The sequence below is a fragment of the Triturus cristatus genome, chromosome 4_1, assembly GCF_964204655.1.
Source record: "Triturus cristatus chromosome 4_1, aTriCri1.1, whole genome shotgun sequence".
NCBI lineage: Eukaryota > Metazoa > Chordata > Amphibia > Caudata > Salamandridae > Triturus > Triturus cristatus.
The window spans coordinates 280,300,757-280,313,214 of NC_140585.1; the positions used below are offsets into that span (position 1 = coordinate 280,300,757).

Here is a 12,458-nt window from a genome sequence, read left to right on the forward strand (position 1 = left end):
ACAGGGCGGGCCTTCTTCCCCATGCAAACTGTTGGAGACGTTCCAACTCCCAGTGCGACATAACACACATCATCTATGAATGCCCCTCAGTGCAGGCCTTTTGGGAGTTTGTGGGACGGACTCGGAGTGCTACCATGAGACTTTATATACCGCTTATGCCCCCTGAAGTACTTCTGAACGACCTCCAGCGGTTCCCGGACCTATCCAGACCGCAACGCCGCCTCTTTCATACAGCTGTGGCCAAGGCCAAGCTTTTCATACTGCGCCAATGGAGGGCTGCGGCCCACCCGACACAAGAGTCCTGGCTGACAGCTATGATCCAAGCGACTTCCCATGAATGAGATGATCATATATAACCTACAAGACCAGTCGGAGATTTTTCTGGAGACATGAACACCCTTTCTGCGCGTAGAGGTACCGGACGTGGGCGGAGACGGGTTGGAAGCGGACCCTGGTGATTAAGTGAAGAGCGCGTTGCAACCACCCTACAGAACGTCATATCCCCTCCAACCCTCACCTCCACGACTCAGCACACTCTCTTCTCTTTTTCTCTTCCTGCTCTTTTTCTTCCCTTTTCACTACTTGATAAATTGATTCTTCTCAATGTTCGTCCCCTCTCAGTATTATCGGCTCTCTCTGCCACCCTCTCAGCAACATTATAGCTCGTAACGGCCAGATTATTATTGCTATCATTAATATCCTTATTGTCACTATTGTCATCTTCACCACCACTTTTACTAATAACCTAGCAGGGGGATGTCCCTTTGTTTCTCTAGTTCCCTTTCTCCCCTCCCCCCGCCACCTCTCCCATACCTTTCCCCCCTCTAGCACGCCCACCCTCATATGCACACCAATGCCCGCACAACTATCGCCATGCCCCCAAGATCCACAGGGCTTAATTGTTCTACAGTCACACCAGCAACGGAACCATATTATGTCAGATTCGTTACGACAGGACCTCTCAACGACCCTCCCCCCCCCCCATGTCCTCCCCATACTGGTCTTTGGAGTCTTCCCTCTAGAAGAAACAGGGCGCCAAGAAAGCGAGACACATTGTTCTATAAACAACCTGGGGGGTGAAGGGAGGTAGGGTGAAACGGTGAGAAGACACCATTTCCCATCCAACCCGGTAGGGGAGGAGGCAAACAAACGGGCGTATGCGGTTAAGAACAAACACATACCCCTCCCCTTTCTTTTGTTTTTGTCTTTGTTTATGGGCTTCCCCCCATATCCTCCCCTATCCCTGTTACTACCCCATTTATAGATTGCAGTGGAGGACTGTTATGCGTACGATTAATGTGCCAAGACTTACTGGAGGCACATCCCATGTTTGTAATGATTATGGATATATACCCTAGAACGATGTATGTTCGCCCCTATTTTATTTCTATGTCAAACTGTTCAAATTGTTTGAATACGCAAAAAAAAAGATCCTCTACCGAACTAATGCAATTCTGCTCCCCTATTGCGCATGATCATGGGCCAAAAATGTGCCACACTGATACAGACTGCTCATCATGTTGATTGCACAGTGCCAGAGTCATTAGTCGGAAATATAGTCACGATAACTTCTAGTTAAGTTTACTGGTAAAGTAATTATGATTAGGAAAATACTAGGCACCAAAAGCTTTGGAGAAACATGTGCAAACAATATTATTTTTTCCATACGCTCAAGTCTGAAAACCCATCTCCATCATAAATCGTCATGCAATTCCACCACTAAGAAAGTGGGTAGAACACACTATTGTGTTTCTCACAACATTTTATTTTGGGAGCGTTGACTATCGGTGTATCTTGAATGGCTCATAATAAGTTTACCCGATGCCTCGCATTGTAGATGCTCAAGTTACCACGCAGACCATACACTACTTACTTACCACTTCTATAATTCAATTTATACACCCAAAAAAGCAACTGCCACTAATAGGGAGACAATTTCACTTTCATGCAAATTATACACTATCTCCCGCAGCCAACAGAATGAGACACCGCTTACAGATAAATCCTTCATGGCACTCAAGCACCACACCATCAGGTTTACTGACCTTGCTGCTCCCCATTAGCTTCCTGTACTACAAGCCAAGCATGATTATGTCGCCATTTATTTTCTTTTTTAGACAGCAGACAAAACAAAAAAAACCCAGACCACATCAGATTACAAATAAGCAATGAAACAAGAATTTTCATCCCCACTATCTTAAAAGAATTTATTGAGCAATGAGATTGCTGCATCGGAACAATCTTTACTCCATAAATATCCAACCTCATAGTGAGTAAATATCTCAGAGTCTCATAAATCACTTAGCAACTTTGATATGCAACAAATATTTATAATGCAGAAAATGGTGGCACAGAAAAATGAGCATATAGAGGAGTAAAGTATCAGAGTAGAGTTGTGTGCCGTACAGTGGTGTGACGTAGACTGCTGTACAGTGGAGTACAGTGTAGTGATGTAAAGTACAGTGTAGTAAAGTAGAGTGGCACAGTGTGTTATAACGTCAAGTGGCACAGAGCGGCATGAAGTATACTAGAGTACTGTGTCATACAGAAGTGTGGAGTAAATTAGGGTAGAGTGGTGTAGAGGGAGTTGTGTAGAGTGTTGTACAGTGAAATTCCTAAAATGATGCCATAAGGCCATGTGGTGTAATAATGCTTTGTTCGCGGCAACATTTTAGACTGGAGAAAGGGAACAATGACCAGAACAGAACATAAGGCTGTTATGTTTATAGTACTTGTGTTTTTTTTCTGCAATTTTTAATTTTGTGTAATTTCATTTCTGCTGAATTTTGCTTAATTTCACAAAAGCAAATTACTTGAATATCACATACTACTAATAATGTAGGAACTCGCAAGTTGGTTCAGAGTTGACAGTCAGGGTCAAAATGGTGGTTGAATCAAGCACTTAAAAAGGCTGTGGACAAAAGCTTTAACATTTATGTTAGCTCAGCATCTTTTTAAAATGCAAATATCTAACAAACAAACTACATTTTTAAAAAGCACGCTCTCTGAGTAAAGTTCTACGTTCATGCCAAGTTTGGTGTAAACCCGTTTCCAGCAAAATTCCTATGAGAGTTAAATGGAAAATTACTTTTGCTGTCCCCTCTCTAGATAACTTTATGGACAGATCTTCACGAAACTTGACATGTCTAACCTTAGCTAACTGACTAAGTAGATAGACAATTTTCTTACAAATATGTCTACAGAATCAAAAGTTATAGGCAAATCAAATAATGCTTTTTCAATAGAGACTCAGTCTTAATAAACATATCTACATAGTGGGTAACATCACAGTGACATATTTTAATATATTTCTTTCATGCCAACAGTTCAAATGTAAGACAGAAGCCCACTCGAATCAATCAACTTTAGAAATAATTAAGTGAAAGAAAAGACCCACAAACTAATCATGTTTGTGCAGAGATCAATGACTCACCTTGAAAACTGCAGCTCTTCCTTATGTGGAACAAGCAGATTTCTTCGCTTCCTTCATCAACGCTGCTACTCCGAATAATTGGACCAGGAAGGAATGCTCGCTCTGTAGGGGAAGAGGGTGTCAATTCTGTAACTACTACAGACAGCACAAAGTATGTAGATTGTAAATCAAAAGTTTCTGGTAAAGTGGGTGTTCAGCCAAACAAGCATACATTCAAAAAGTAATTACAACAGATTCAACGTTTCCATATTGTGTATAAAAGCAGAGGCCTCGTTGAGAGAAAGTAAGGCACTTGTCAAACGTAGAGTCTCTTCTAGATCATACATATGCTTTACCGTCCAGGCAAGTGATGTAATCACACAAAGTGAACTCAAAACTCAGTTTGCATAATTGACACTCTGATTCCAAAATAAAAATGTGATCATAAAGTCGCAAAATTCACAATGTGTGGCTATGGTTAAGGCTGACAGAATTCTCTTTAATCACGACCAGTGCTTATGGAAACATAAAACAAACTTCATGCCTCTCAATCCAAAAAAAAAAAAACACACTTACTCGCTTTCTAGGGGACAGTATCAAAGCTGGTAACGTTGATATCTAAATCAAAGCACTATTTGTGACAACTATATGGAAAGAAGAACTGTAGCCAGCTTTCAGCTGCACTCAAAATTAGCAGAAGGTTCTTAAACAGACTTGGTGCACCTTTTCGATAAAAAATGAAAACTCATCCTTATTTACAGCATTGCCCGTACTGAACTCTACATCAACCTCGAATTGCAAATATGTAGTCAAGCAGGCCCTGAACCTAGACCCACGATTACGGATTGATAGGACACAGGTGGGACTCTGCGTAGCTGGCAGACAAACACTCGGGCAGGAAGCTCTTGATCAATTCCACAGATAGGCACTGCGACATTACAAAGGTCAAGGGCGATTGCTCCGATGAAGCACACGTGGCTGGAGGGGGTATGCGTGCTCCTAAAACCACCATAATAAGTTGGATGCCACATGAGTTAGGAACATATAGCCAATCTGGACCTAGCACATTTAGTGATCACCTGATCCCCATCCTGGAAGGATGATATCATGGCCTCCCTGCGGGATTTCAAAACGGAACTCCGAAAGGAGCTCAGCCAGGACATTAAGGCCTCTATCGACCAACTGAAGACCAACCTCAATGAAAGACTGGCCGCCCTCCAACAGGATGTGGACTTGGTGGGTGTCAGAGTGGTAGATTTGGAGACACTGACCCAGGAAGTCGACAAACGAACCTCGGACATGCAGGACAAAATGCACACCCTCCAAGACCGATTACTCCAAACCCAATTGAAAGCGGAGGATCTAGAAAACAGGGTTTGAAGAGACAACCTACGGATCCGTGACCTAGAGGAGGGGGCGGAAGGCCCAGATCTTGAAGCTTTCCTCGAAGGCCTATTTGCAGAGATCCTAAGCCCACAAACTCTTAAAATCAAGTTGGATCGGGCGCATCGAGTCGGAGGACCACCGACTGGAGAGCGAAGGCGAACACGAGATGTACTGGCGAAATTCCACTCCTATAAAGTAAAAGAAGCAGTTCTGTTGACGGCCAGAAAACACAATGCAATCTCCTTCCAGGGTCATACCTGCAGCATCTACCAAGACTTGGCACCCGCAACCTTAGCGAGGTGGCAGCAGTTTCGGCCCATTACTTCCAAACTGCTCGATGACAAAGTCAGATACTGCTGGACATACCCGTTTGGCCTGAGTTTTGAGTACAACAACAAGCAACGTCACATTACAGAATTGAGGGAAGGGTTGGACTTACTGGGTCTCTCTGCAACCGATCTTTAAACTTCCCAAATCAAGGTACAAGGGACAAATCGACCTGGCCCATCGCAGTCACAATGGTACACAAGTTCAAGCGGGAAATCACAAGTGATACTGGAGGCAAGAGACTGCAGGATGTGACTCCACAAGGGTTACGGAGCAATGCTCCTTCCATAATCTGACATTCGTGTACAGTTGAAGACCATGACACTTTCAAATCCTAACGACAGCCTCAGGGTTGCGGATACAATAGGACTGCTCAGCTTCGGAGAACCGTCATTCAAGGTGAACTTAGCTACTTTTGCTCTCCCGGGACGGGCGCGGATGGGGACATCAGTCACACCATCCACCGAGTCTGGCTAGATGGGTACATCTATGGTTGGAGACTCGCCATCCATCCGACACATGTTACTGTTGGTAAAGTTGGGGGTTGGGATTTTTCTGTTTTTCCTTAGTTTTTTGGGAGGGGGGAGATTAAAGGAGTGGTGGCAACTTCGTTCAGATAGGCAACACACCGGCCTTTTGGTCAGGAAACACCCAACAAGACAGGCTCACGGGGGGTGGTGGTCTACACATGTTTACTTGTGATACGGATAGCGTTGTTTTACATGAGAGGGATGTGAGAAGGGGGAGGAGACTACTATGGGACAATGGTATTTACTATAGGATCGTGGAATGTAAAGGGACTAAATTCACCACTAAAGAGGCAAAATATCTGGAAATATCTTACTGACCACCACTTTGACATAGTGGCGCTTCAGGAGACACACCTACGGAGGGCTGAAGAATCGCGGCTGAAACACAAACAATACCCCCTTATTTACAGATCCTCAGCACTCACTAAGCACCGGGGGTTGCACTCCTATTCCATACCTTGACAAAGTTTCAACCACTAGCCGTCCAATCAGACAAAGAGGGAAGGATGGTTATGGTCAATGGTACACTGAAGGGTAAACTCAATACTTTTATCGCAGCTTACGCGCCCAACAAAGGCCAAACGGGATTTTTAGCTACCCTACTAGACAAAATAGATGACTTTGCAGAAGGGCCAACGATTCTCCTGGGGGACTTTAACCTCACCTGGAAGGCAGACTTAGACAGCACACACTCACAGCAAGCTGAATCTAGCTCATTCACCGCAGCTATAAAGCGGAGGATATATGACTCTGGATTCCGCGGTGCCTGGCTTGCTATGTACCCTCTGTCTAGGGACTATACGTTTTACTCCCACGTACACCACACCTACTCCAGATTGGATTATATTTTTCGCAGTCAAAACTTAATGGGCACCCTCAAGGAAGCTAAGATTTTCCCCCTCACCCTTTCAGATCACTGTACCGTTTCGATTTGCTTACAGTGGGGGGCGGCCTCGTCGACCACTCCAAAATGGTATTTCCCGATCTCCCTTACGCGAGACTGGGTGCTGCGCACTGAACTACGAGAAGCGATCCCGGACTTTTTAAAATTAAATAGAGCTGAGGACACCTCCGTGGGCAATACATGGGATGCTTTTAAAGCACTCATAAGGGGAAAGTGCATAGAGCTCAACTCCACATTAAATAGACAACGTGCTAAAGAGAGGGAAAACCTAGAGACTGAATTGGAGTTGGCAGAGAAGGCACACAAATCAAATCCTACTAGGGCTTCTCTACGCGCCCTTACCACACTACGGGGTAAATTGAAGGCTATCTATAATAATAGGTCAGAACTCACACTTTTGAAGCTGCGCCACATCCCATATACCCAGGGGAACAAAACAGGCAAACATTTGACTAGGCAACCGAAAGAGAAACCCAAAAGGGAATACATTGGAGATATACGGGGCGGGAACAACGAGCTAATACATACAGATAAGGACAAGGCAGACATCTTCGTACCCTTCTACAGATCCCTTTACACTGGGGAACCCAGAGATGAAGAGCTGAAGGATAATTATCTCCAGGCCTTGCAATTCCCCCAGTTATCACAATACTAGAATGACAGACTCACAGCCCCCATAACAGCAGCGGAAGTGACTGCGGCCATCACTGCCCTTAAAAGACACAAGGCCCCCGGCCCTGATGGACTGACGGCCCACTTATATAAAACCTTTGCACCCGACCTCGTTCCACACCTCACAGGTCTTTTTAACCACATGGCAGAGGCCGGAGATGTGACCCACTCGATGGCCGAGGCAGTAGTGACGGTCATCCCTAAACCCGGGAAAAATGTGCAGCTGTGTGCCTCCTACCACCCAATTGCGCTCTTAAATTTAGATGCAAAGCTTTACTCTGCTATTTTAGTGGCTAGGCGGAACAATCTGATGCCAGACCTAATCCACCCTGATCAATCCGGCTTCATTAAAGGACGCCAGACACACGACAATATCAAACGCACAATACATCTCATTGAAAAAGTAACCTAACACAAGATTCCAGCGGTGCTGGTTGGCTTGGACGCAGAGAAGGCCTTTGATCTGGTGGATTGGACCTTTCTCTTTCGCACGTTGAAGCACTTTGGCTTTGCAGATAAATGTATTCAAATGATTAAAGCCAACTACACCCCCCCCCCGCTCTAGGGTGCAGGTCAATGGAGTGCTCTCGGCCCCCTTTTCCCTTACGAGAGGCACTAGACAAGGGTGCCCATTGTCGCCTTTACTATTTGCTCTTAGTATTGAGCCACTGGCAAGGACTATTCGAGAGACGCAGACGATTAAAGGGATACCCTTCGGGGGTGACAACCATAAAATCTCTCTTTTTGCAGATGATGTGCTCCTGCCCCTCGCAGAACCCTCATTATCGCTTCCTGCACTGCAATCTGAGCTGGCCAAGTTTGAGGTAGTAGCAGGCTTCAAGATTAACCACTATAAATCCTTTATACTTCCAGATGATGAGGCCAGCGACCTACAGTCTCAATCCCCGCTACAATGGACTGACCACTCTCTTCAGTATTTGGGGATCCAATTGACAGCGCGGGTGGAAGGGCTTTACAAGGCTAACTTCCTGAATGCTCTTCTTCAACTCCAAAAAGATCATAAGTGTTGGAAGCCTCTGTTCATTTTCTGGCTCGGCCGAATACATGCGATCATTCCTACCTAAAATTAAATCCATGCTTACCCGGTTCATATGGCAAGGAGGGAGGGCACGATTATCGTTCTAACTTTTGAGGCGCCCCAGAGCGCAGGGTGGAGTGGGACTACTGGATCTCGGCCTGTATTATAAAGCCGCTCAGTTGCGTGTAGTGACAGAGTGGTTTAAAAGACAGTCAGAGAAGCACTGGCTCCATATGGATAGAGCTATTGCAGCGAGGACAATATGGGACCTAATCTGGAAGTCCAAGAAAGAGAGACCATCGAATGCGTACATCAGCACCCCCACTTGCACCACTTTGAAAGTGTGTGACTCGGTGACGGGGAATGAACAGTGGACCACTTTCCCCTCCCTTACACGCCAATCCATTTCAACGCAGCCTTTCCACCGGCCATACGGGAAGGTCCCTTTGACGCTTGGAGAGAGGGTGGCTGTCTTATGCTAGATCACTTATTTCATAATTTTGACATTCTCACCTTCGAAAGTTGTAAAAGAGATTGCCACCTAAACCAGGTCGAGCACTTCCACTACCACCAACTCCAACACTGGGCTCTCACCCCTTACGTTTATCAGGCAGCTACAAGAGTGAAACAAACTTTGACAAATTTGTGAGAACAGTGGGTTCCATGAAATGGGTGATTTAATTCCTATACAATTATCTGCTCTCCTCCACACACTCAGCGCATCCTAGATATATGTCTATGTGGGAGGGGGTATTACAAAGAGAAATATTAGATAAAGCTGCGCTATGGTTCGACATCACGAAATGTAATCATTCTCTGAAACTAAGGGAAGCGCATTAAAAAACACTGATGAGCTGGTACCTATATCTCATCAAACTCAAACACATCTTCCCGAACATATCAGATAGGTGCTGGAGGAGCTGCGGTTTACTCAGGGACTTCCAACACATCTCAAACTGCTTTCATATTTCACTATACTAATTTTCAACATTAATCCTTTATGGGTTCCGGAGTAGCGTGCTACTCGCCAATAAAGCAATTCAACACCCCATCAGGGTTACAAGCACTATATTGATTATGCTACTTACCAGTATGCATCTGTTCTTGGCATGTAGGGCTGCTGACATTCATATCTGTGCATAGATCGCCACCTAGTGTTGGGTCCGGATGATTGCACATTGTTGTCCTGGAAGAGTTTTCGAAGTATCACAAGATAGGTGGCTCCTCCCCTGGACTACAGTGCGCATGGGCATCCTCTCCATCCTTAGATTGTTTTTCGCCATTGTGGCAGTGATGGAGTAGATATAGTAAGTGATGACCATGCTATACAGAAAATACTGAGTGCTGCAGCCGCGACAGGCGCCGGGGAGGAGGGTGGGCGATATGAATGTCAGCAGCCCTACATGCCAAGAACAGATGCATACTGGTAAGTAGCATAATCAGTTCGAGGCATGTGGGCTGCTGAATTCATATCTGTGCATAGAATATATAGCAGTACCTCCCCTAGCGGCGGCCACCTGTGCCAGCTGCAGCAGTCTGGAAAAGAGTTTTGAGAACAGCCTGTCCTACAGCTGCTTGCTGTCTTGAGTGTACATCTACGCAGTAGTGTTTGGTAAATGTATGTATAGTGGACCATGTGGCTGCTCTACAAATTTCGTGTAAAGGGATGTTTCCTAGGAAAGCCATGGATGCCCCTAACTTTCGTGTTGAGTGGGCTCGTGGGGGAACCGTTAATGTGCGTTTAGCTTTGGGATAGCAAATCTGAATGCATTTAACGATCCATCTGGCTATTCCTGCTTTGGAAATGGCGTTGCCTTTGTGTTGTGGAGAGAAGGCAACGAAGAGTTGTTTAGTGTTTCTAAAATCCTTCGTCCTGTCAATATAGTACATGAGAGCCCGCTTTACATCTAGTGTATGGAGCATTCTTTCCGCGACATTTTGCGGATTTTGGAAGAAAACGGGCAGTTCGATAGTTTGATTAATGTGGAACTGTGATATGACTTTGGGCATGAACTTGGGGTTGGTGCGTAGGACAACCCTGTTTGCGTGGACCTGAATGAATGGCTCCTGAATGGTTAGTGCCTGGAGTTCACTAACTCTTCTTAAGGAAGTGATGGCCACCAGGAAAGCCACTTTCCAGGTGAGGAATTGAATCTCACATGAATGGAAAGGTTCAAAGGGCGGACCCATCAGTCTGGTGAGGACCAAGTTGAGGTTCCACACTGGTGCTGATGGGTGTCTTGGGGGAATTACTCGTTTGAGTCCCTCCAAGAAAGCTTTGATGGCAGGTACCTTGAATAAGGAGAGGTGCTGCCTGTTTTGGAGGTAGGCTGCTATCGCAGTCAAATGGATGCGTATTGAGTTGTATGCCAGATTACAGCGGTATAGGTGTAAGAGGTAGCATATGATGTTTTGAATAGATGCGTCCAGTGGGTTAATGTTATTGTTGTTGCAGTAAATGACAAACCTTTTCCATTTGGCCGCATAGCAGGCTCTAGTAGTGGGTCTCCTGGCTTCTTTGATGATAGTCATACAGTCAGGTGGTAAGTTTAGGTAGCCGAATTCTAAGACCTCAGGAGCCAGATCGCCAGGTTCAGTTGCTGGGGATCTGGGTGTTGAATTTCGCCATGGTTCTGCGTTAAAAATGCTGGTTTTATCCGCAGTCGTTGATGAGGCACCACGGAAAGTTCCAGAAAGGTGGTGTACCACGGCTGGCGTGCCCACGTTGGAGCAACTAGGATAAGGGTCAGTGAGTGTTGCCTTAGTTTGCGCGCCACCAGCGGTATTAATGGTGCTGGGGGAAAAGCGTACGCAAATCTGCCGGACCAGTTCATCCATATCGCATTGCCCTGCGACTGTGGGTGTGGGAACCTGGCGGCAAAGCTTTGGCATTTTGCGTTTTCTTTTGTGGCGAATAGGTCTATCTCTGGATGACCCCACTGCTGGAAGTACGGTTGGAGAACTGATGGGTGTAGCTCCCACTCGTGCATCTGGTGGCTGTGTCTGCTGAGCAGATCCGCCATCTGGTTATCCTTGCCCGGAAGGTGTTCTGCCATGAGGAATATGTTCCTCTGAATGGCCCACTTCCACATGCTCTGAGCCAGATGAGACAACTGAGGAGAGTGTGTTCCTCCCTGCTTCTGTATGTAGTACATGGCAGTCATGTTGTCCGTTCGGATCAACACGACTTTGTTGCACAAGTGTACTTTGAATGCCTTCATGGCTAGGAAGATTGCCATCAGTTCCAGAAGGTCGATGTGCATCTTCTTTTGTTGTGGTGTCCATAGTCCCTGCACTGTGTAATTGAGTACATGAGCTCCCTATCCCTGGAGAGACGCGTCCGCTGTTAGTATGATTTGTGGAACAGGCTCTTGGAACGGTCGGCCCTTGCAAAGGTTTTGTGGACTCCACCAATGCAGAGAGTTGTATGCCCGACCGCTCATCAACACTAGGTCTTTTAGTTGCCCGTGAGCCTGATTCCATTGACGTGCTAAGCACTCCTGAAGCGGGCGCATATGTAGTCTCGCGTGTGGGACTATGAAAATGCAGGAGGCCATCATGCCTATCAACTGCATGAAGCCTCGCGCAGGAAGGGAGTACTGGGGTTGGAATTTGGAGATCAGCTGTTGCATGCTGTTGATTCTCACTAAAGTTGGCTGAGCTGTGGCAGCCAGAGTGTTGATCGTTGCGCCTAAGTACTGTTGTACGTGCGCAGGTTGGAGACTTGATTTTGGGTAATTTAGTGAGAATCCCAGACCCTGAAGAAGGTGAATGGTGTGGGACATGTGGGTGGCACATTGTTGTGCTGACTTGGCCTGAACTAGCCAGTCGTCCAGATAAGGGAAGACGTGAATGTTTTGTCTTCGCAGATGCGCGGCCACTGTTGCCAGGCACTTGGTAAAGACCCTGGGTGCTGTTGTTACTCCGAAGGGGAGAACTTTGAACTGATAGTGATTCCCTTGAATAGTGAATCTGAGGTATTTCCTGTGTGAAGGGTGTATGGGTATGTGGAAGTATGCATCCTTCAGGTCTAGCGTGGCTAGGAAATCCCCCTGACTGAGCAGTGGGAGAACCTGCTGGAGGGCGAGCATATGGAAATGCTCTGACAGAATATATAGGTTTAGGGGTCATAGGTCTGAGCGAGCCGTCCTTTTTTGGGATTAAGAAGTACAGAGAGTACACCCCTGT

The 12,458-nt window shown here is 46.0% G+C and overlaps 1 protein-coding gene across 1 annotated transcript in view; it reads right to left on the bottom strand.

Annotated features, from left to right (window-relative positions):
- LOC146854269 (protein mono-ADP-ribosyltransferase PARP12-like) overlaps nt 1-12,458 on the bottom strand; it is a 490,642-nt gene that overhangs the window by 392,501 nt on the left and 85,683 nt on the right. Inside the window, exon 4 of the mRNA XM_085652052.1 lies at nt 3,434-3,535. Within this exon, the coding sequence (XP_085508178.1) occupies nt 3,434-3,535 (102 nt within the window). The remainder of the gene's footprint in view (nt 1-3,433; nt 3,536-12,458) is intronic.